The sequence below is a fragment of the Squalius cephalus genome, assembly GCF_949319135.1.
Source record: "Squalius cephalus genome assembly, chromosome: 15".
Taxonomy (NCBI): Eukaryota; Metazoa; Chordata; class Actinopteri; order Cypriniformes; family Leuciscidae; genus Squalius; species Squalius cephalus.
The window spans coordinates 23,936,919-23,959,828 of NC_137136.1; the positions used below are offsets into that span (position 1 = coordinate 23,936,919).

Sequence of the window (22,910 nt, forward strand, 5' to 3'; positions counted from 1 at the left end):
GTCTTTTTGATTGTGCACTCTTGTCACAGAGAAAATATGCCGTAAAACAAGAGGTGTTTAAGACTTCATTTAGTTTCCAGTCTATTTGGGTTTGACTTGTTATAATTTAATATCCCCAAAATAACTATAAAAGCTCAGTTTAATGGTCACCCAAGCCACTTTTGCTGACATGATCTTCAACATTGGGTATTCTTTCCACCCTATAATGTGACATCCATTTGCATTGTGGCTGACAGAGCGTCTGAAGGTCATAACCCAATGGAGTCAAACCTCAAGAGTCCATCTGTTCAGTTCTCATCAGCTGATGCAAAGGTATCTTTCTGAACAGAAGTCTAATAAATACAAATCCATGAATAAATGATTCTGTTGTTTGATAAAGAGCTGGTAGTTGGAATTACATTTTACTTCTGAGATTATATATTTTTATTGATTTGTAAACCAATGTTCACATTATTTCTTTAAGCGGATATATGATTAATATTTCTGTACACTTTTTCATACATTCTGAGTGATATCTTGGAAATTAAGAAAAAATGAAATTTTAAAGATATTCTTTTCATTTTCAATTTTAAAATCACTTGTTTACCTTTGAAAAATGTCTCTTCTTTTGTATTTCATACCAAGAAAATGAATCATCAATTGTCTAATGTAATAACACAAATTACAAATAAGACTCAGACAACAACTTTATACAACACTTGTTACATACAACACTTTTTGTTATTCCATGTCATCTATCTTGTCTGAAATGTAACATTCATGAATAAAAAATATCCCTGTCTATAAAAAAATCTGTTACTATCTGTTCTACTTTGTTTGATTATGTCTGGACTGATATCTGGAATAATTTTCCTGTTGCTGAAGCAGCGCTAGAACAGTTGTTGTCTACATGCTTAAATTAACATTAAACACATTAAAAGGTTACATAAGACAAGCCCAAAACAATATATTTATTATCTATTTCATCAGAGAATCAGAAATGAAGCAGATGTTATCTGCTTTCTGCCCCTCCCTCAGAGTCCTGCTGTACACAATGACCTTCTGAACGAGATGGGGCGGAAGAGAGACACTAATTGCTTCCCCTAATTGTGAGCCTGCGGGGTAATAAAAAAAGAAAACGGGGAGAGAGAAAGAGAAACAAAAAAGAGAGGGGATGGGAGGTACGCACACAATGGGAGCAGATACTAAGCCAATTAAGTTCACTTAGGGTCAGTTCTGTTCTTTACCAAAGAAAACCATGAAAAAAAGAGGAAGGCTTACTCATTACTTTTAATATTTCAAAACCTATCAACTGAAAATAAAAAGTTAATAAAATGGCTTTTTTAGAGTATTCCATATTCACTTAAATTCTACTTGCCCCTCCTTTTCTTTTTTTAAATAAAACTTAGTGATGCACTTACATTTGAAGTGAATGAGGCCAATATTGGTAAAAATTACAATACTCACTGTTTCAATAGTATAGCAACAAGAGATATACAACATGATTTATCTTACTAACTTTTTTTCAGTAGCGCTTTATTTTACAGTCCTGTTCTGCATGTACATACTATGTACTTATTAGCAATAACTACCCAGCTAACACAGGTACGTTGTGAAGAAAGAAGAATATACAGAAAATAATTTCTTAGGATAACAGAATTTATGTTTTAGGTTTATATATTCATTGAATATTGCTCACTTACATTTGAATGTCAAAGCCTTCTTAAAATAAATTAAATGAATACAATTTTTAGATTTGAGATAATAAAAAGAAGGAAAAAAACAGATGTATGGTGATATAGGTAAAACATATTGTGGGGAAAAATGGATATGAAGTTATTTAATAAGCTTCCTCACTTCACCTGTGTTTCCTCTCTGGCAGCAGCTGTCTTCAGAAATGTTGAAATCATGGAGCTTATCTCTGTTGTTAAGGGGTTATTTTGTTGCTGCTAAAATAACAGAACATTTATCAATATTTGTTTACCGTGAAACATTTGAACTAGTTTCAGACATTTTTTGCGCTCCGTGTAAGTGACGTCATCGATAATAAATTAGCCAACTTCCAATCACCCATTCTACTGACAGCAAAACCTTTACAAAACTAACAAAAAATCTCATCTACACATAAAGACGTAATTAAATAAAAGCCCAAACTTTTATAAACAAGTGTTTAGGTTAGCCTAACAGTTAACGTTAATGTTAACCTTACCTCTTCTGAAACTGACTTGACTGTGTGTCAATAACACATAAGAAAAGTGTCAGGAACAGTTGTGTGTATTATTTGTGTGATTTTAGAGACTAAACACACCTGAAAGCAATGAAAACGTCTCTGGTTACTTACGTAACCTATGTTCTCTGAATAGGGAACGAGACGCTGCGGATAGCGCAGTGGGATATTCTCTGAATGTGCCGATTGTCTGAAGCCCCATAGAATCACGCCAATTCATTGGCTGATGGCGCCCGCGCAATCTGGCTCTGCCCCTGAACTCTAGGGGAGCGAGCCGGTTTCAGGCGCTTAACCCCACGCATGAAGGCCGAAACTAACCTTAGTTTCCCCAGGGGAATCTCGTCCGATTCCCTATGTGCTGCAATAGCTGCGACATAAACTCTGAGAGTGGTAGCAGCTGCTCCAGAAGCAAACTTCTCGGAACTCCAGTACTGAACCCACAGGGCAGTTAACTGGGCTCCTATCATGTGCTAAGCACCATGTCTCAAAAACCTTCCATTTGGAAGAATATAGCCTCCTTGTAGAAGGGGCTCTAGCACTCGCAATGGTCTCCTGAACGTCAGTTGGGAGATCAGAACTTAATGCTAACGGCCTCTGATCGGCCAAACATACAGCTTCCACATGTCTGGGCGAGGATGCCATATCCTGCCCTGCAGCTGGGACAGCAGGTCTTCCCTGACCGGGATCTTCCAGGGGGAAGATTCCAGCAGAGGAATTAGCTCCGAAAACCATGGCTGAGACGGCCAGAACGGAGCTACCAGGAGGAGGCGGACTCCGCTCTCTCTCACTCTGGCCAAGACCGCCTGGATCAGTTTGATGGGCGGGAAGGCATAGAGTTTCTGCGTTGGCCAAGGGTGAGCGAACGCATCTATCCCTAATGGAGCCGGGGGACTCAGGGAGAACCAAAGCGGGCATTGGGACGAGTCTTGAGATGCAAAGAGGTCCACTTCCGCTTCTCCGAAAACCTCCCAGATCAGGGCCACCGTCTGGCGGTTCAACATCCATTCTCCCGATCTGAGTTTCTGCCTCGACAGAAAATCTGCTGCGAGGTTCAGAACCCCTGGGACATGAACTGCTCTTAGAGATAGGAATCTGCTCTGAGACCACAGGAGAAGGCGACGCGCATGCCTGTCTAGGGTGCGCGACCGAGAACCCCCCTGCCGGTTCACATGAGACACCACTGCCATGTTGTCTGTTCTAACAATTACATGGTGTCCCTCCAGAAGAGGGAGAAAATGATGCAGAGCCAGAAAAACAGCTCTTAACTCCAGGCAGTTTATGTGCCAAGAGAGAGTCTCGCCAGTCCAGACCCCACACGCTGGTCTGCCCTCGAAAAATGCTCCCCAGCCGGTGAGAGAGGCATCCGTCGTAATCATCTGGTGACGAAATACCGCACCCATGCTGACCCCTTTCCGAAGAAAAAGAGGGTCCCGCCAAACTGACAGGGCTCAAAAGTAACTGCGCCCAGTAATCGTCCAGGTAATTTAGAATACGGATGCCCTGGAGCCACAATGGGGCCAGAGCTGCATCCATACACTTCGTGAATGTCCTCGGGGCCAGAGCGAGGTCGAAGGGAAGGACCCTGTATTGGAACGCTCTTTCTCGAAAGGCGAACCTGAGGAACTGCCTGTGTCGCCGTACAACCCGGATGTGAAAGTAAGCATCCTTTAGGTCTACTGTCACGAACCAATCCCCTGGCCGAATCTGAGATATGATAGCTTTCAGCGTCAACATCTTGAATTTCCCTTTGTAAAGGGCGAAGTTCAGTCGGCGGAGGTCCAGTATGCGACGCAAACCGCCGCCCTTCTTCGGGACCAGGAAATAACGTCTGTAAAAGCCCCGCTCGGTTTCCCCTGAAGGAACCTCCTCTATTGCTCCTTTGAGAAGGAGGGATGAAATTTCCTGCTGAAGTACAGAAGCCTGAATGGCGCTGTCTACTACAGTAGGAAAGACCCCGTTGAAACAGGGGGATTGCGGCAAAACTGAAGAGTGTAGCCGAACCGAACTGTGCGAAGAACCCAAGACGATACCCCTGGCAAGCGCTCCCATTCCTGAAAGAAATGTGAAAGAGGAAGAGGGATGTTGTAATGCAGACGACATACCTGAGTGAGGGTGTCGTGTTGACGTTCGTGGGGTAGAGAAGTTGACTGTGCAGGAGAGCCCTTGGCGTCCTGGCACGTGATGGGAGGCATCGATGCTGGGGTCATGGTGACCAGGTCCGCCTGTTCCGGAGGAAAACGGAAAGTGCCTCCGAGGATGCGACCGGCAGTTATAGAGAGTGTCGGGGGTGAGGGGAGAAAGCAAAAAGCGTCTCCTTCCTCCCACGCCGTTTGGCTGAGTAGAGATGGTGAAGACTGGCCTGCACTTCGAGACACTCTGAGTGACGAAGGTGACAGGGCGAGGAAAGGAGAGCTGGGAGGTGGGCAGAAACGCTTGCGCGGTCTGTCCCAACCTTGAGGAAGCAGAGGAGCTCTCCTTTTTTTTTTTTTTTTTTTTTCGACCGGAGGGTCAGGAACGGCTCTGGGCCGTGAGGCGCGCAGAGAAAGGCTGCTTCCAGGATCTGGAAATCTCGTGATGCAGATCACTGAAAAATGGCAGCTTTCTCCGTTGAGGCCTAGAATTAGGGCCACTGAGAAGTCTCTCGTCCAGTTTCGACGACTGAGATTCACGGGGCTCGTCGGGCCAATCAATAGCGAGCTTCTCCGTAGCGCGCGAAAGTACGTCAATGAGCTCCGCGTAGGCCACAGTAGGCCGCGCTTCCTGGCCGCTCGGCGTGGATAACCTCGTCGGCGAGAGTAGGCCCGAAATCCTCGGAGTCGGAAGCCTTGGTAAAAAGTACATCCTCCAGCCCGAAAGAAACCGCGTTGCGTGTTCCCGAGCTGGGGCGCAAATAATCGTGCAAAAATTCAACTGGCATGCCTCGCGCGTGCCGAGGGGAGGGAGAGAGAGAAAGAGCGGGGCTCGTCTCCTCGAACTTTACATCCGAACCCCAAGTCGCGGATCCTCGAGAGGCCTCGGGAGCGCGACAGGGGGAGACGAATGATTTCCTCTCAAAAACCGTGAGCCGCGATTTGAGGGTTTTGAGCAACAAATTTTCACAGAATTTGCATTTAGACGATCCTATGACTGCCTCGCGCGCATGTGAAAGCCCAAACATTTAATACACTTACTGTGTGGGTCGTCGTTAGCGAAGTAACGAGCACATGGCGGAGTACAGCGTCGGTATTCCATGGCAACTTCACCGTAAGGAGAAACAGAGTTCCGCTTGAACAGTCGCAGAAGCGCCGAGAATAATCCAGAAGTCGTATTTTTCGAGCTCAGAAAAATCACGAGCGAAGGGCAAACGTGACCGCTTCATTCTGAAGGCAGAGAAATCTGAGGAGCAGATGGCGCGCGCGAATATGTAATGATGCGACGTAAGGGCGTCGGGGCGGAGCCAGATTGCGCGGGCACCATCAGCCAATGAATTGGCGTGATTCTATAGGGCTTCAGACAATCGGCACATTCAGAGAATATCCCACTGCGCTATCCGCAGCGTTGAGTGAACCTATGAAAGAGAACAACAGCGAGAGAGGGAGTTTGCTGCTTGTCAGTTGTGTTTGCTGCGCCGTTTCCAGGGCAACTGCGCCGCTCCAGGGTTTGAAAGCTACTCAAATGTTCAACGCGCACGCAGTCAAGTGCATTTACATAAACCTTATGCCTAGCCTATATATAAACGTCGTATATAATGTTTATATTTATGACAACGTTGTGAGGACGTTGTGGTAAAGTTCCATTTTTTATAATCTTGGCTAATGTTCCAGAAACGTCGTAGGCACGTCCTCAAAAGACGTCGCTAGTTTACCCCAAGGAGAACGTTGTAGAGACGTGGTCCACTCACCAGATATAACTTTGGATCTATGAGAATGATAACCGTCACCACGGTCTTACCTTGAATGATGCTATTGTGCTGCCTTTCCTCGAGACCTAATGTAAACTAATTCAAATGACTGACCTTAAGTGGTTGGTTCCCTTTATAACATCCAGGTGTACCATACGGCCACATTGGCCCTGTAATACTTGGCAATGGTGCAAGGTGAGCTCCATGAGGCCAGTGCACATATGTCCGTAAGTGCCACTTCCTTCATTGCCGAGTGGCCAGACTCCTGGTAGAATGAGTCACCAACTTCCCTGAAACTGGTAAGCTCTGGCTGGAATACACTTGTGCAATACTGTCTATTATCCAACGTGATAGGCGCTGTTTCAAGGCAGGTTGTTCAACATCATGTTCTTATCAAAACACACAAACAGCTAAGTGTGTGAATGTTGCAACGACTGTGTGCGCTCAATGTAAGTGTGAAGTGCTCGAACTGGACACAAGGTAATGATATCAAGCCCTGTACTTAAAAGAGTTCAATTACTTGATCATGCGAGGATTAAGAACCTTGAAAGCTGGGTTTCTCCACTTGAGAGAGAAGGTCTGCTCTGATTGGTAGCAGCCATGGAAGGTCTAGAACCAGACATAGGAGAAGTGGGAACCAATGTTTACATGGCCACTTCGGGGCGATCAGTAAGATCCTGTAATGTCCCATAATAACAAAGTGTATAACAATCGTCCCGGCCACTCGTGAGACAGTGCATCCATTCCCAAAGGCCCACCTTGGCTGCACAGAGAAAAACACACCTTGCAATGGGTTGTCTCGGCTGATGCAAACAGGTCAGTGTGGGCTCTTCCAAACCGGGCCCATATCAGAGACACCACCTCTGGGTGTAATCGCCATTCACTCGGGGGAGGCCCAGTTCGGGAGAAGAGATCGGCTGCCCGGTTTACTACTCCGGGTATGTAGACTGTGTGAGGTGATTTTTGGGTAGGCCCGAAACAGAAGTCTATTGCTTCTCCTGTAGAATTGAATCAAATGTCTCAAAGACAGATAGACTGACCCCATGGTCGAGGGGGCCACTCATAAACCCCTGACTGTTGTGCCTTGCCAGACAACCCCCTAACCAGTCAGAGAAGCATCCATTGTCACCACCATTCTCCTTGCTGGTATATTCCCCAGAGGAACCCCTTGGTTCAGTCTCCTTTTGCTTATCCACTGATGCAGAGCCTGAACATATTTCCATGTGACCTTCAACTTCACTCACCTGTGTAATTTAGGGATGAGTGTAAACTGCAGTGGTCCTGCATTGAGCAGTCCCAGAGGCACTACCTTTATTGCTGCCGATATCATCCCCACTAATTTTTGGAACTGCGCCAACACGTGCCTAAGCAGTAAGGTTGTGCCAGGGTAGATAACCTAGTTACCCTTCATGGTGCACAGATCAACCAATTGTCAAGGTATGGAAGGATCTTTATACCCACAGCCTGAAGATGGCTGACACTCTTTGAAAAGCAAAGAGATGAAACTATTTGTGATGCCAGAATGGCCGTGGTGACGGTCGAAAAAGATCAGAATGAGAGAATGATAATCAGAACAACTTTTTTAATTTACATAAACAAAAATCATTTAATTATTTTAGTGATGCTTCCTATTAACAATATATAATTTACGGCCGCGTTCACAATAGCAGCTTGTGATGCCGTCCGCTGAAGGGGTGCTCTTCTATGGTGAGGAACCTCTGTGTCAGGCTTGTTCAGACAGTCGGAAGTCAACGGTCTGAAGAACAAAAAGTCAGTGGAATTGGCGTTCAGTGCTGCTTTATAAAGGCAGAGCACCAACCGTTATCCATGCACTTTTAACGCCATTGAAACAGCTGGTTTCTGTTCTTCTGCTGATCTCCCACAGCCTTAACAACCCCACCGCAAGTTACCATTGACTTCCATCGTTTAGATAAAAACATTAAGACATTTAAAACACTCAAAATATCTTTTATGTTTCACAGAACAGGTTTGGAACGACATGAGGAAGAGTAAATAATGACAGAATTTTGAGTGAACTAACCTTTTAAACAAATGTATGCAAGTGAATTTATACAATAATAAGCTGCACATTATAAAATGCTAAATTAATGTAAAAAAGTTTGTATCTATGCCATACATGCTCCTGATTGAGCTTAACTTCTATTGAACCCGGAATATTCCAGTTCCGTTTAACACAACTCAACTGTATAAATACTGCCAAGGATTTGTCAGAAGGTGGTGCTGTATATTAAAACTTCTGTCGTGTTTTGTCTCAAACTGGATGTCACCTGTAAAACCTATTGTGACGTTACTTTTACATACCCATCAAACTGGTTAAACAACCTAGAACGAGATATTCAGCTGTCAAGACACTGTTCAAGATTAGATTACAATGGCAAACATTTAAAACATTTAAAATAGCAGTAACCATCCATTTACTGGAAGAATACATAAAAGGGAGTGTCTAACCAAACTCTGCCTTTATTGTTACATTAAGCATCACAATATTTCAGAATAAAACCAAAAATTATAACAAATGACACTGAAGAGCAGCCCTTTGAACTTCATAACTGCACTGAAGGCTCTGATGGGTTAAGTTCGTTGTTGTAAGGACTATATAACAATAGTAACTGGGGTAACAGGGTGAGGATAATTAGGAGTGACAGGAAGAGGGTAAGAGCTTTCCCATTGGTCGATACAAGCGGGCATGTATGCATGAGCCTGAGGGAGGGTCATAATGACACAGTAACAGGGGCAAAAAATAAAGAAGAAATAAAGAAATATTAAAAGGACAAACACACCCAAGAAAGCAAAGGAACCTAACTGTATAAAAAATGATCAAAGAAAATTTCATAACTTAATTGAGGATAAAGTGGACAACAAAATCAACTGATAAATAGCAAATATGCAGCTGAAATTGTCAATATATCGGTGTCATCCCATATTTCTAATAAACCAAAACAGACCAGGAATATGACAGAACGCATGATGTTATCAGTCAAACTTCAAATCCAGGTTTGTTGCGTGCATGGTTGAGAAAGTGTGTGTCTGTCACTTCAGGGACGCTTGTGGAATGTTGGAGATCAACCCAAGCAAGATGTTCAGTTTTAGCTAATCTTCCTATTCAATTCTCCAGCGGATACTGACATAGTATTGTTTTCCGTCTCCTTAACACACACGTACTCAATCCACTTGGTTTTTCCTTCACTCCACCTTTACTTTTGGCTGTTCAGCTTCTGGCACTTCAACTTTTTTTTCCTCAGGGTTGGGTTTGTCTGCTGCCGGTTCCTTTGGCTTTTGTGGCTCTTCAATTATGTTACACAGTTTCCTTGGAGAAGTAAAGGAGTATTGTTAAGCAATGCTGATTGCATTTAAAAAAAAAAAAATCTTTCAATTTTAAGTTTAAATACGTAAGAATGTAAAATCCCCAATTAAAGGCTTCAGGTTAATATGTCCATTCTGAACAAAGCACAGAATGGCAGTCAATGACAGATCAACAAGTTCTGCAAATAATTAACCATTACTAATTCCACATGTTTTCTGATAGTTAAATGAGAATGGAGATCCATAACAAATTATTCTGTTATACATACCTTCCCTCCTCAGAGGTCTTGTCGATGTACTTGCAGAGTGTGCTCTCCTGCTCCAGTTGTTTTTTTAGAGTAGCAACCTCCGTTTCCCAAAGAGACTTCTCCTTGACAAACTCATCTAGGAACAGAAAACAGAAAAATGTCTGAGAGGATATTTTTAATAGCAGGTCAAAGCAAAACAAACAATGACAAAACGTGCAATTATGTAGGCTATTGTCAACATCTTTAAAACACAAAGAAATCAATTGCACAATTTCAATACTCAACGACTAACAATAGACATCATTATTTTTTTAGCTGGCATTTATCCAGGCACGACTGACTTGCATTTGTTGCCGCAGGGGGGCAGTATTGAGTATTGTCATAGGATTAACAATAATGACAAATCTAGTTAATCTGAGATACAATGCAGGGTGAACATAAATAGCTGTTTTTCTACTCCATACTACTTTTGGTCAATATTTAAGACATTTCAATAGCCTACGGTTTTCTTTTAAAACTGAAAATAAACTCACCCCCGATATGTTTCTTCTCTGAATCTGAAGCAGCAATTTCATCTGTGAGTCGTTTCTGGAGAAGAAAAAATGTAAGCGGTTATAATAAACCACAGGTGTCACTTAGGCCTACAATTGAGACATTGTATTTGAAGGCATACAGGCAGTTATAATAGTAATACAATGAAGCATTTAAATAAGGTCTTGGTTATTAATTGTTGAGCGCATATAAAAATGAAACATTAAAAAATCCCTCCATTTTCAACTCACCTTGTCTCCTTTACAGTTATCAGCATCACTCTTTTTCTGAGCCACTAAGGTCTTAACTTTGGACACGTCTTTAGTCAGAGTATCCATCTCTTTCTTAGTCTTTTCTATTTCTGTGTTGGACTGGATCAACTGATCTTCGTATTCCCCCAGAACATCCCCGGTCACTCTGAATTTAATATCTAGAAATGAAGCCTGTTTATTAAAATACAGTTCCTGCTTCCGTCTGTTATGGATGTAGCCAGCGATGCCCAGACTGCACACCAAGACAAAACCCAACAGCAAGGCAGGAAACTTCATGATGGAGGACTCAAGAGGAAGCTAGACCTGTTTCAGATCCTGTCTCTCGCGTGCAGGTGTACAGATGATCAGAGTTACCTGTCGCAGACACTAACACCTCCCAGAAGACGACGGCTGTTGCATTATTTTATAGAGCTGACTCTGTGTATTCTCGGTGATATTACCCGAGATCGATGATAAAATATGCAAATGAAAATTAAATAAATCCTCAAATAGCTCCCTTCCTGGTTTGACGTTTAATTTTAACGCTCGGTAAATACCTGTTAACACATGAGCGGTGCTTGAAAGGAGTGGAGACGTCGCTACAGGTAACACAACCCACCTGTGAAAAACCACGCCCACCCCCCGAACGCATTGGTGTACGTTCACAGTGATGTCGAGCAAATAAGACGTAGGACGTTACGCTAGATGGAAAGTCCAACTCATCTACCCAGAATCGGTTCTTTCGAACAGTTCGTTTCAAGGACCGGTTACACTGATTCAGCAATTAATGTAGCCTATGACCACAGAAGACAAATGTAGGCAGCCACGTTTTGATGTTTATGTTGCATTTCATGTTTTCAGAAATATGTCAAAGAAATCTGAACATTGGATAAAGACAGTAATAAAGACACTTAATAAATCAGAAAATAAGCTAGGTCTACTGTCAATAGCCAGAAAAAAAAAAAAAATTTTTTTTTTTAGGAATAGCCTAAATGTTTTGAACAAACCCATCTGTAAAAACCTTAAAAACATAGCCTAGAAGATGTAAGCCTAGCTGATGCATCTATGTAAGTGTTAATGAAATGATTTTAGGCTCATTGCATGAAAAAAAAAAAAAACTAATTTTGAATGTTTTCCCTCCATCTGACAGAAGACAAGAAGACATTTCCAATACGTTTATTTAACATTCTGCTAAGTAGGCCTAAGTTCAGTAAAGTCCTCTGTTCACTCACTGGCTCATCAGTTCGCAGCTTATTATGAATTGGACATGTTCGTGTCTGACAGAAAGGATTCTCCGTTCAATGAGTCGGTTCAGCGAGTCGTTGACGCGAGGACGCTTGTTCTGGTTCGGGTTCTGGTACGACCACGTCGCACGTCCAAGTCGATTATGAAATAAGTATTGGCACACATCGAAGAAATTTTATTTAGTCACGCCTGAAACTTGCCCCTTGAATTTAAATCCAAGTAGGCTACAATGATGGACAAAATTATTTTTACTTCAGTCGAGCCAAACCTTCACAGTAGAGCATTGAAACCTCAACGAACCAGGTGAGCACCTGTTAAACCTCGCTGGGGGGGGAAAAGGGTTTCGATACACCGAGGACAGTTTGACATGTTGGTTAAGTCATGCAAACAAGAGTATCCCGGTTCATCCTGTTTAACCACCTTGTAATGATTGACCAAATTTGCAGTTTTATAGGAATGCCACACCTGAAACCCTTAAGTTCCCCTGTTGGGTTGATGTTTGAGAGATAAGGGAGGACTGGATATGCGTGTATATATATATATATATATATATATATATATATATATATATATATATATATATATATATATATATATATATATATATATAGAGAGAGAGAGAGAGAGAAAGAGAGAGAGAGAGAGAGAGAGGCCTATATATTATTTGATGGGAACAAGAATTCCTGAGAGTTGATGCTATATTGTCTTCTTAGTTTCTTTGATGACACGAAGGTGGGTGGAGAAAATGGAAAAGTTAGTCAGGGATCACAGCAACATCAAGGAAGTGTTGAGGTTTTCTCTCTCTCTCTCTCTCTCTCTCTCTCTCTCTCTCTCTCTCTCTCTCTCTCTCTCACGCCCACACACACACACACATTTGTTTACTTAAACCCAGACATCCAGTTGTACAGGTAAGACAGGCTTACCTACCTGTCTACGGCTCAGATCGAATGCTTTTCCGGAAGAAAAGACGGGTAGTTTTGACAGTTTCGTTCGACAGCATAGGTGCTGCTGCCATGAGAACCAAGTGACTGTGTCTACAGAGAGAGAAAGAGAGAGAAAACTAAATCAGCGCTCCCCTGAGGAACTGTCTTGGTCTTCCTTTCCTCTCTCTTCCTACCTTTATTCCCTCAGGATGAGAGGCATGTCGGCAATGGTTTTCCTGGCCTTATGTGCCCTGCTGATTATAACCTACCAGGCCGTACAGCAGGAGCTCAACATCCGCAACCTGCAAAAACGCATCGTTGTTTCCAGTGAACAGGTGAAGTTTAAGGAGGAAGGAATCATGTCAGCCAAGACGAAAGTGGAAGAGATCTCTAAAAAGCTCAGTGCTCTGAACACACAGAGGGATCAGCTCAAAAAACAGGGGGATGACTCTAAGAAAGGCATTGATGCATCTGAAAAGGAACTCGGCACCTGCAAAACTGAGAAGGTATTGTAAACAATCTTGAAGCAGTTGAGCTTTACTGTGATTTTCTAATTTTTCTCTGCCTTTGCAAAGCAACTCCTTTTTGCTCTTTTGTCTGTCAAATGAGGCTAGGTGACATTAAATCCTTTTGAGAAGGTGGTGTCCTGCGACGTGAAATGCTATATACATTACTGTTTATTAGTTAGAGGACGGTAAGATTTATTTTAATTTTTTTTCTCATCAAGGTTGCATTTATTTGATCAAGAATAACAAAAATCTGTAATATTGTGAACTCTTATTGCAGTTTAAAAATACCCGTTTTCTATTTTAATATGTTTTAAAATGTAATTTATTCCAGTTTTCAGCATTATTACTCCAGTCTTAAGTGTCACATGATCCTTCAGAAATCATTCTAATATGCTGATTTGTAGCTCAAGACACATTTCGTATCATACTCAATGTTGAAAACAGTTGTAATATTTTTGTAAACCGTAATACTTTTTTTCAGGATTCTTTGATGAATAGAAAGTTCAAAAGAACAGAACTCATTTGAAACCTTTTCAATACGAGCCTTTTGTGTCACTTGTGCCAAAAGTTACATTTAAAAGTATTGGATTACGCGTTACTCCCTAAAAAAGTAACTATTTGCGTTTCTTAGTCACTAATGCTTTACGTTACTTTTGTGTTACTTTTTCTCACCTGGGGGTTGCTTGTTTGTTTTTTAATATCAAAAAACTTACATTTTTGGCAAATGTAAAGGTCCTTTCACACCAAAAGTGAAATGAATGAGCCTCAGGCTGAAATGCAAATTCAAACATGTACGGTAAAGGGCTCTGCTCAAACAAACCTTTCAGCTGTGCTGTCATTTCTAGATTGCAGAAGAATATATGGTCGAATTGGATCAGCAAATATGAAGTATATTTGTGTAATTTAGGATAGTTAATTATTGCAGGTTTGCATATTATTCTAAGTTTGCATTTCACTGTTTTTATTTATTTTGATGAATACTGAATCTGTTTATTTCTGAATCTTTCTATTTGCACTTTTAAATATTTTATTTGTCAGACCACAGGACTTTTTAAAATGAACTAGTCAATGCAAAAGATAAAATGGTGAAAAACTTGATTCATTCTTTTTCATACATGTATATACACATTATATGCTACAAATATTCATCAACGCAAAAGCATAGGCTCTAAATTGTAATGTAGATACATGCATTTTCTGTAAAGCTGCTTTGAAATGAAATGTATTGTGAAAAGCGCTATACAAATAAATATGAATTGAATTGAATAAGTAATTAACAGTGAATTAGGAACACAGAAAGTTTTCCCAAACGATTTACAAGGGCACAGAATGATTATATTTCAACATATATGATCATATTTAATGTTATGAAACTGTAACAGTATCCAGTTTTGAGATGTGACTCTTTGCCAATAGGGTAAAACAAATTTTTGTATTGTTGACTTGTTGAATTCTATACATTTGCAAGCTAATTTGGTATGGTTAAATAACCCACCAGAAGTGATAATGAAGTTTAAATATGCAAACATTCAATTTAGTTGTAACTCACCGTTTATACATGCAACTTTTCAAAATAAGTAAAACCAAAAAACCAATAGACAGCTTGCCATTTCTGAATCAAATACATTACTTCTATAATAATGATAATAATATAAACACAAAGTACGATTGGAAATTTCAGCAAGTTAGTTTGATCACACACATACACTATAATAGCTGTTAAAAGGTTGGGGTCAGTAATATCTATTTTTAATTATTTATAAATTAAATTTATATAGCTATTTATCAAAGAAAACACTGCATCACAGTTTCCACAAAACAACATTAAACTGTTCTTATAAGCATCAAATCAGCATATTAGAATGATTTCTGAAGGATCATGTGACACTGAAGACTGGAATGACTCAGCTTTGCATCACAGGAATAAATTACATTTTAAAATATAATAAAATAGAACACAGTCATTTTAAATTGCATAAATATTTCACAATATTAATGTTTTTACTGTATTTTTGGACAAATAAATGCAGCCTTGGTGAGCATAAGATACTTCTTTCAAAAGAAGATCTTACAAACCTGAACAGAGTGTTGTCTTTTAGGCGGCTATTTGCTCTAATTTGAATGGTTCATATGAGTCTCTTGATAGTTGGAATGTGCTAATGTTTTAGGATTCCTTACAGTGTTGTGTTACATCACAGCGGATGTTATGCAAATCAAGTTTGTCGACAGGTCTGTTCTCTGTTAAACTGAGCCCTGTGTTCCTGTTTTGTCGGTCCATAGTGTATAAACCACAAGCTTATACATGCTCTCACACAGTCTTTCTCTGTCTGTCTCTCTCCGTTTCAGGACACGTTAGAGAAGAAGAACAATGAAGCAAAAGAAGCACTTAACAAACTAAAGGGTAAGCATGAGTTACTCTTATTTCTTGGGTTTAGAACGAAAGAACTATAGTGTCAGAAGGTATGCGGATAATATAATGCTCATATTGTCAATGTTTCATCTCACTCGTTACTCTGCAGGAGACCAAGGAGCTGAAAAAAAGAAAGCCGAGGAAGAGATTCAGGGTCTAAAAAAGAGCATTCTAGAGAGAGATCTGAAGATCTGCAAATTTGTGGATGTTGCAGTGGAAGAGGCAAAGTAAGAGTGGTTGATTTGAATTCATTCATGAACTGTAATTGTTGTTTATAATTTCAAAGATCACGAATCAGAATGTTTTTTACAACGAGTCCTTTTGCTTGTCTGTTCATAGGAAGTTGTGCGCAATTGCACTGTGAAGGGATTTCAGAAGTCTGGGAGTGCTCAGGAAAAGTGTTCTGGATGGGATTGTGTATATTCTTTTCTTTTTCACACCCTTTTTGACTTTGTTTAATATGTTGTTTCATAAAATAAGATATGGATGTGCTTCTTTATGAACATTGTACCAAATAAATGTGTTATAAAGACTGATGTGGGAAAAAAAGACTCATTGGTTTTTGTAAAAACTTGGCAGTTACAAAAAAAAAATATATATATATATATATATATATTTTTAAGAATGTCAAGCTTTGCACATTTCCTTTTAAGTTAATTATTAATTTTCAGTGTTGGGGAAAGTTACGGTACTATTACGGTAAAAAAAAGTATACTAATGGCGTTACTTATAGTTATTTTATATATAAAGTAATGCATGAAGGTGCCTGCCAGAGGTGGACAGTAACAAAGTAAATTTACTTGAGTACTGTACTTAAGTACACTTTTTGAGTATCTGTACTTTACTTGAGTATTATTTTTTCTGGAAACTTTTTACTTTAACTTCACTACATTTGAAAGACAAATATCGTACTTTTTACTCCACTACAATTCTGTCATGGTCCTTGAGTAGAAAGTAACATCAGTCAGGGGATGATGTTGGTTGCAGGGGTTGCATTTTGGTTGGAAATGAAAGTCGGGTTGACGTCAGAACCCTGCATCAGTTTGACATCAGAACCCGACATCAGATTGACGTTTGATATTGATTGAAAATAAAAGTCGGGTTGACGTCAGAACCCGACTGATGTTGGTTTCTGACGTCAACCCTATTTTCATTTTCAACCACAATACAACGTCTGTCCAATGTTGGAGATCAACGTCAATCTGACATTGGATTCTGACATAAACCTGATTTTCATTTTCAACGTTGGGTTTGGTTTTCTAAATGCGAATTTTGTCACTTTTTTGGAGCACACTAGATTATAGATAACAGTAAGGCTAACATATTCACACTAAAAGCCAAAAAACTTTAAATAGGGCAATATTTTAGGGAACAGCCATTTGGGTGTCAGAAACCATTGTGGACGTTATTTAGTGCACTTATTAAATCTCATATTCAATCCCACAACTGAACTGTGTTCTAGAAATAAATTTGATATTGATATGAGGGTAGGCAGGCATAGATTCAGAGGCATACGGTACTTTAAGTATTACATACAACAATGCAACAATAATAATACAATGCATTAACATTTACTTTTTACTTTTGATACTTAAGTATTTTTAAAAACGAGTACTTCTGTACTTTTACTTAAGTAAAAATAGGTCTTTACAACTTTTACTTGTAACGGAGTAATATTTGACCAGTAGTATCTATACTTTCACTCAAGGAAGTTGTGTACTTCGTCCACCTCTAGTGCCTGCGATTTCAACCGAGTGGGACAAGGAACAGGTGAGGGAGATTAAATACATAAAGTACATTTGTATTATTTAACATATTTAATTATTGCAGGTTTCAATAATTTTACAATAAGTTTGCATTTCACTGTTTTTAATCATTTTGATGAATACTGAATCTGTTTTTGTGCAAGTGAGATGAGTAATTTGCCTGCTCACATTTAGTCTAGAGCTACAATAACCATCATGTTCACACACAACGCCTCTGCACTTCATTATCGATTTCTCTGTGGACAGGAGAGGTGTAAGTCAATACATGGGAGAACAAAGTAAAATGGATTACTTATTTGACAAAGTAACTCAGATATTTAGTTGTAAATTTCCTTCACTAGTTACTTGGAAAAGTAATCTGATTACTTATCTCGTGTTACTTGTAATGTGGGATCACACATTTATGAATCTGTTTAAGATCTGCTGATCCTACGTCTTGACACAACATCAAATGAAAAACTAAAGTGACGTACATTGAATTCAGCATTTAAGTTTATGACAATGATATCAGATGAATCATTCAAGTTCATCAAGAGATTCCTGCCAGTTCTGTTCTCTTTATTGTAAGTCAAATAAAACAGATTACTGAGACTGGATTAGGACTGGTGACACATTAGAAGCTGGGTTGGGTTCCTAATACACAAATACTTCATTTGCATGCTTTTTAAAGGTTGTCACCTAAGTGCTTTGTCTTCACTTGTAAGGACTGCCCCCTAAAATGTGTACAGAACTAGTGCATAGCTTCCACAGGAAGAACTGAAGACTGCAGATACCAACATGTTCTCAATAAACAATCCTGCTGAAGATACATCCATGTCTCCTGGTCTTCGCTTCTGAAATTTCTAACACACCCAACTCTGCTTTGAACATTGCTTCATTTACATTCATTATTCATTTTGCAACTCCAGTGTATGCTTAAACAAACAATATATTACTCTCTGGTATTGTCTGTTTGCTCATCATGCAGTGTAACTCAATGCTGTAGGGTGCTTAAGTCTTTTTTGCATTGCATCATTCCACTTGAGCAATCAGCAGCGGCTGAAACCAAAGATTCTTTGGAGAATTAGGTGTGTAGTCTTCTGTTCAGCACACTACTATAGCTAGACTGGATCCGTGAGTGTTGGAGGATGGGGTGTGTCTGTTCTGGTCATAAAAAAAAAAAAAAAAAAACAGATGGGGGAGGATTGACAAGTTATTGTCATGTTAAAGGTTATGTACCATATGTTCAGTCGTGCTCAAAAGTTTACATACACCTTGTGGAATCTGCTAAATGTTATTTAAACAAAATAAGAGGGATCATACAAAATGCATGTTACTTATTATTTAGTACTGTCCTGAATAAGATATTTTACATAAAAGTTACGCAGTTCAAGATTCTTAATACTGTGCATCGTTACCTGGATTATCCACGACTGTTTAGTTTTTTGTTTGTTTGTGATATGTTGTTCTTGTTTGTCCTGCCCAATGTTCTTCAGAAAAATCCATCAGGAGCTGCAAATTCTTCAGTTTTACAGCATCTTTTGCATATTTTAACCCTTTCCAGCAGTATATATGATTTGAGATTCATCTTTTCACACTGAGGACAACTGAGGGACTCAAACACAACTATTAAAAAAAGGTTCAAACATTCACTGATGCTCAGGAAGGAGACGCGATGCATTAAGAGTCGGGGGGTGAAAACTTTTTGAATTTGAAGTCAAGGTAAATTGTACTTGATTTGTCTTCCAGGAAACATGTAAGTATCTTCTGTTGCTTCCGAAGGGCAGTATTAAATGAAAAAATAAATAAATAAAATAATAATAATATAAAAATAAGAAAAATTTGGACGTCTTCATCCAGTTCAAAAGTTTTCACCCCCCGGCTCTTAATGCATCTTGTTTCCTTCCGGAACATCAGTGAATGTTTGAAGCTTTTTTTTAACACAGTATTAAGAATCAAGGTGTATGTAAACTTTTGAGCACACCTGTACAAGTATATAAAAAATATATAGTCTTAGAAACGTATTTGGCTTATATGACAGCACTTTGCGAACAAATGAGTATTAGACAAATAGTCCCATTCTTCCAGTTCTGTTAACCTGTTTTTCCACATTCATGGCATTTTACTAAGTGTTCAAGTCACTCTTTAAGGTTTTCGAAATTCACCTTTTACTGTTATTGGAGAAGTTGCTTAATGCAGGATATTCAGGGTGGGAACGTACATATTTACCAATGCTATTATTTTTCTTCATGGTAGCTAATCTAATTGTGTGTTGTTAGAAAAGGATACACAGACCTGCTCTAATGTGAAGTGTTTACCCTCCCTTTCTTTCAAAAGAATAGCTCTTCCAACAGCCATAACAGGAACCTGTAATTCCTGAATATCAAAAACAGGAATATTTTCAGATGACCGTATTTATTTTATATTTATATTTTTAAGTTCACCATAAATTAATTCCTGGAAATAGTTCATTTGGGGTCTCTTTAATGGTTATTATTAAAGAGTTGTTCCTGTTTGCTCACAACTTCCATATTTCCAATGTTTTTTTTTTTTTTCCATAGTGAATGTTTTCACTTTGTATAAATAATGCCGTGAATAAATCAGCATAATATAATCATTTCTGAAGGATAATACAACGTTGGGTAAGTTACTCTAAAAAGTATTTAATTACTGGCTAATAATCTTCAACAGTGTCATTAGATTACTGTACTAATTACTGTACAGTATTACTTATTACTAATTACTTTCTAAATCCCATATCAACCTCAGTTGAACGATACAAGGAAAGACGTGAAACTGCTCTTTTAATTCTTTCAAATAAATAATATAAAAATGAATAAATTATTCTTGAACTGACCAAAAGGGACAAATTGTAACATTAGAGGTTCGATTTTGAAGTTAAACACACTATTGTTTTATATAGAATAGTTCTATACTTTATACAGTATTTAATGCAAATACATCAGTAACTGTAATTAAATTACAGAGAAATTAAAAGTAATCCGTTACTTTACTTTTTCAAAGGAATAGTAATTAAATGACAGTAATTAATTAGTAATGCACACTCAACAATGGGATACTTTTACTTTTTTACTGTATTTTTGTTTATCAAGCCTGTATTTTTTTCAAATAAAAAGAGACGTCTTATAAAAACAGGATATAATCTTACTGTCCAGACTTTTCCAGACCGAAACGAGCTTGATATAAGATTTTAAGTGATCACAGTTTAAAGGGAACTCGTATAATAAAAACCATATATTAGAGAGCTGTGAATTTGAAGGCTGAACATGGGCATATGTTTTTAATGGTTTATGGTTTATGTTCTTTGTTGATAAATGGCCAGGTCAATCTTGCTCAGCTCTCTTATGTGCAGCTGTCTCTCCTGTTCCAGCAAACTGCGTAACGCTTCTCTCCTTACCTGTAAAGATACAGGATATTATAATAACCTTTTCCTGCTGCCGTCAATATCAACAACATTTACAAGTCAAAGCTATATTTGAATCTTCCTTTAATGCAAATACCACACAAAAATTGAGACAATGCTGAAAAGGTGTGGTATATAATAGAGCTGATTCACACACATCCCAACAACTGTCAACATTTCCGACATTCTCAAGTTGGCCTTTTGTTGTCTGGAAACACCGAAAAAAAAAAATCATTTAGATTATACAACAGACATACTTAAAAATGTAACAAATTATTTTAAATTGATTTTTATATGCCAAGCATATTATTCAATATTACTATAGTTGACATAGTAGTAATATATAGTATGTATTTTGCTTTAAATGTTCATACTTTTATTTATTAGAACTATACATCACATGTATTCAGTTCACTGTATTTCATTAAAAAAAAAAAAAAAAATTTTTTTTTTTTAGTGCAACAAACAATGAACTTTGGCACAATTCCAGTTCCTTGGTATTGGTTTATTTGGTCCAACACTCTCCTCTGTTATACTTGTCAATTTGGTGTCATAGGACCTAGATAAGGATGAGCACTAAAGATAACTCTGTTTGTCCAGTCTTTTACAGGATCAAGAGTGGATAAACAAAGTAAAGTAAAACTTATCACTTGAATCTTTTCCATTTGACACCTGCTGTTTGTCGGATACAACTGCGGATATCTGTGACAGAACTGCATGGTTTTCTGTGTTAGCGTAGTCTAGCTAGCAGTTATGATGTCTTTCTCAGTATCTGGGCCAAATAAACCTGCTAACTGAAAAATTTACCTGAGAAACCTTAAATTGAACAATGTTTGGTTAAATTTAGCTTCCGTAAGAAGACAACCTTGAATCACAAAGATCTAGGCCTACTGATGTATTTCCTGATTCAATCTGACTTCCGCTCGTGTCTTTATACCACCCTCTACTGATGATATACTGTTATTGCGACTACTCTTTGAAGGGTTGATTTTCCCAGACTTGATAACATTGTCATCAATTACTCACTCTCACAGAAGATTTTTTCAAGAAAGTCACAGATATCTCTACTGACCAGAGTGAGAGAGGTATTCCACAACTGCTTCTCTCTCTGTTTGGTTCTCTCTCTGCATTTCAGGGCTTTTTCATAAACAGCAAGGCCGAGACACTCAAATTCAGCTGTCAACATCACTCTCTTGATTCTGGAACAAGTACATGGAATATCAATTTACTGATGTATTCAACTCTTAATGTAAGACAGAGTCATTTAAACGATCCATACGGGATTGGAGACATAAAAATAGCCTACTGCTGTATTTCTTATTCATTTTATGTCATAATGTTTCTTTCTTTTAAATTTCTAAAAGAATTAAATCAACTTAAACACACATGTCCAGCTCAGCAATCCTGTCCGCCATCTCTTTAGCTTTCTGTAAAAAAAAAAAAAAGAAAGCTGTTAAACATAAGCATAAAACTACATGTACTACTGAGGGTCTGTAGAGAAGATAAAACACACGACATGTTTAAATAGGCTAAATTTAAAATAAAAAAATTGAAATATTGTTACAATTTAAAATACGTTTTCTATTTTAATATATTGTAATTTACTCCCGTGATGAATTTTCAGCATCATCATTACTCTGAACAGTGTCACATGATCCTTCAGAAATCATTCTGATATGCTGATTTGGTACTCAAGAAACACAGTTGAAAACAGTTGTGCCGTTTAACAATTTTGTGGAAAATTGCTTTGATGAACAGAAAGTTCAAAAGTACAGCATTATAAATATCTTTACTGTCACTTTTGATCATTTAACGCATCCTTCCTTGATGAATAAAAGTATTAATATTGACACCAAACTTTTGAACGATAGTGTATGTTCATAATTTTATATTATAGTCATTTTCAGTTCATGTAATTATAATTATTATTATTAATAATATTTTCTTAGGGACCCTGTGACTGTAAAGTTATAAAAAAGACAAACAGCATTTCTGTACCCTTATTCTGTCCCTCTCTCTCAGCACAAACTTGTTTGTTGAACGCTCCTCTCGACCAAACATTGTGCATCAGATGCAGGTAAACAACTACTAAATGTAAAATTACAAAAACAGTAGATTCGAGCAGTGCGCCGAAAGGACGGGAACCACGGATTGTTGTGGCAACAGACACACAGGATGCTGTAACACTTCAGCCCACCAATCAGACGTATGAAT

The 22,910-nt window shown here is 38.6% G+C and overlaps 3 protein-coding genes across 5 annotated transcripts; 1 reads left to right on the top strand and 2 right to left on the bottom strand.

The window, feature by feature from the left end:
• Positions 1 to 7,649: 7,649 nt before the first annotated feature.
• Positions 7,650 to 11,361, bottom strand: LOC307172526 (uncharacterized protein). The gene is made up of 4 exons (XM_079894955.1): positions 10,441 to 11,361; positions 10,192 to 10,246; positions 9,680 to 9,794; positions 7,650 to 9,414 (listed from the first exon to the last, which is right to left on the bottom strand). The coding sequence occupies exons 1-4, from the start codon at positions 10,735 to 10,737 to the stop codon at positions 9,291 to 9,293; spliced, it is 591 nt and encodes a 196-aa protein (XP_079751081.1). The 5' UTR covers positions 10,738 to 11,361; the 3' UTR covers positions 7,650 to 9,290.
• A 375-nt stretch (positions 11,362 to 11,736) lies between these two features.
• On the top strand, positions 11,737 to 16,069 carry LOC307172722 (uncharacterized protein). The gene is made up of 5 exons (XM_079895290.1): positions 11,737 to 11,988; positions 12,817 to 13,114; positions 15,464 to 15,518; positions 15,637 to 15,754; positions 15,867 to 16,069. The coding sequence occupies exons 1-5, from the start codon at positions 11,915 to 11,917 to the stop codon at positions 15,889 to 15,891; spliced, it is 570 nt and encodes a 189-aa protein (XP_079751416.1). The 5' UTR covers positions 11,737 to 11,914; the 3' UTR covers positions 15,892 to 16,069.
• Positions 16,070 to 17,408: 1,339 nt separating this feature from the next.
• On the bottom strand, positions 17,409 to 22,896 carry LOC307172447 (uncharacterized protein). 3 transcript variants are annotated; one of them, XM_079894852.1, is made up of 4 exons: positions 22,695 to 22,896; positions 22,083 to 22,123; positions 21,769 to 21,895; positions 17,409 to 18,436 (listed from the first exon to the last, which is right to left on the bottom strand). In XM_079894852.1, the coding sequence occupies exons 1-4, from the start codon at positions 22,755 to 22,757 to the stop codon at positions 18,377 to 18,379; spliced, it is 291 nt and encodes a 96-aa protein (XP_079750978.1). In that variant the 5' UTR covers positions 22,758 to 22,896; the 3' UTR covers positions 17,409 to 18,376. The 3 variants fall into 3 exon arrangements, 2 of the variants coding, with proteins under 2 accessions (XP_079750978.1, XP_079750977.1); XM_079894851.1 differs by lacking the exon at positions 17,409 to 18,436 and adding an exon at positions 19,828 to 20,690; XR_013823708.1 differs by lacking the exon at positions 17,409 to 18,436 and adding an exon at positions 20,757 to 20,904.
• Between the last annotated feature and the right edge of the window lie 14 nt (positions 22,897 to 22,910).

What these genes read in the sequence shown, in the direction of transcription:
- LOC307172526 (XM_079894955.1), bottom strand. Translation starts at nt 10,737, where the DNA reads ATGAAGTTTCCTGCCTTGCTGTTGGGTTTTGTCTTGGTGTGCAGTCTG. An exon ending in ATAACTGTAAAGGAGACAAG is followed by an intron (nt 10,247 to 10,440) that starts GTGAGTTGAAAA and finishes TTTCTTCTCCAG; the next exon opens with AAACGACTCACAGATGAAAT. An exon ending in AGAGAAGAAACATATCGGGG is followed by an intron (nt 9,795 to 10,191) that starts GTGAGTTTATTT and finishes TTCTGTTCCTAG; the next exon opens with ATGAGTTTGTCAAGGAGAAG.
- LOC307172722 (XM_079895290.1), top strand. Translation starts at nt 11,915, where the DNA reads ATGATGGACAAAATTATTTTTACTTCAGTCGAGCCAAACCTTCACAGT. An exon ending in TTGAAACCTCAACGAACCAG is followed by an intron (nt 11,989 to 12,816) that starts GTGAGCACCTGT and finishes TTATTCCCTCAG; the next exon opens with GATGAGAGGCATGTCGGCAA. An exon ending in GTTGCAGTGGAAGAGGCAAA is followed by an intron (nt 15,755 to 15,866) that starts GTAAGAGTGGTT and finishes GTCTGTTCATAG; the next exon opens with GAAGTTGTGCGCAATTGCAC.
- LOC307172447 (XM_079894851.1), bottom strand. Translation starts at nt 22,757, where the DNA reads ATGTTTGGTCGAGAGGAGCGTTCAACAAACAAGTTTGTGCTGAGAGAG. An exon ending in AGGATTGCTGAGCTGGACAT is followed by an intron (nt 21,896 to 22,082) that starts GTGTGTTTAAGT and finishes TACTTGTTCCAG; the next exon opens with AATCAAGAGAGTGATGTTGA. An exon ending in GGAATACCTCTCTCACTCTG is followed by an intron (nt 20,691 to 21,768) that starts GTCAGTAGAGAT and finishes GTATCTTTACAG; the next exon opens with GTAAGGAGAGAAGCGTTACG.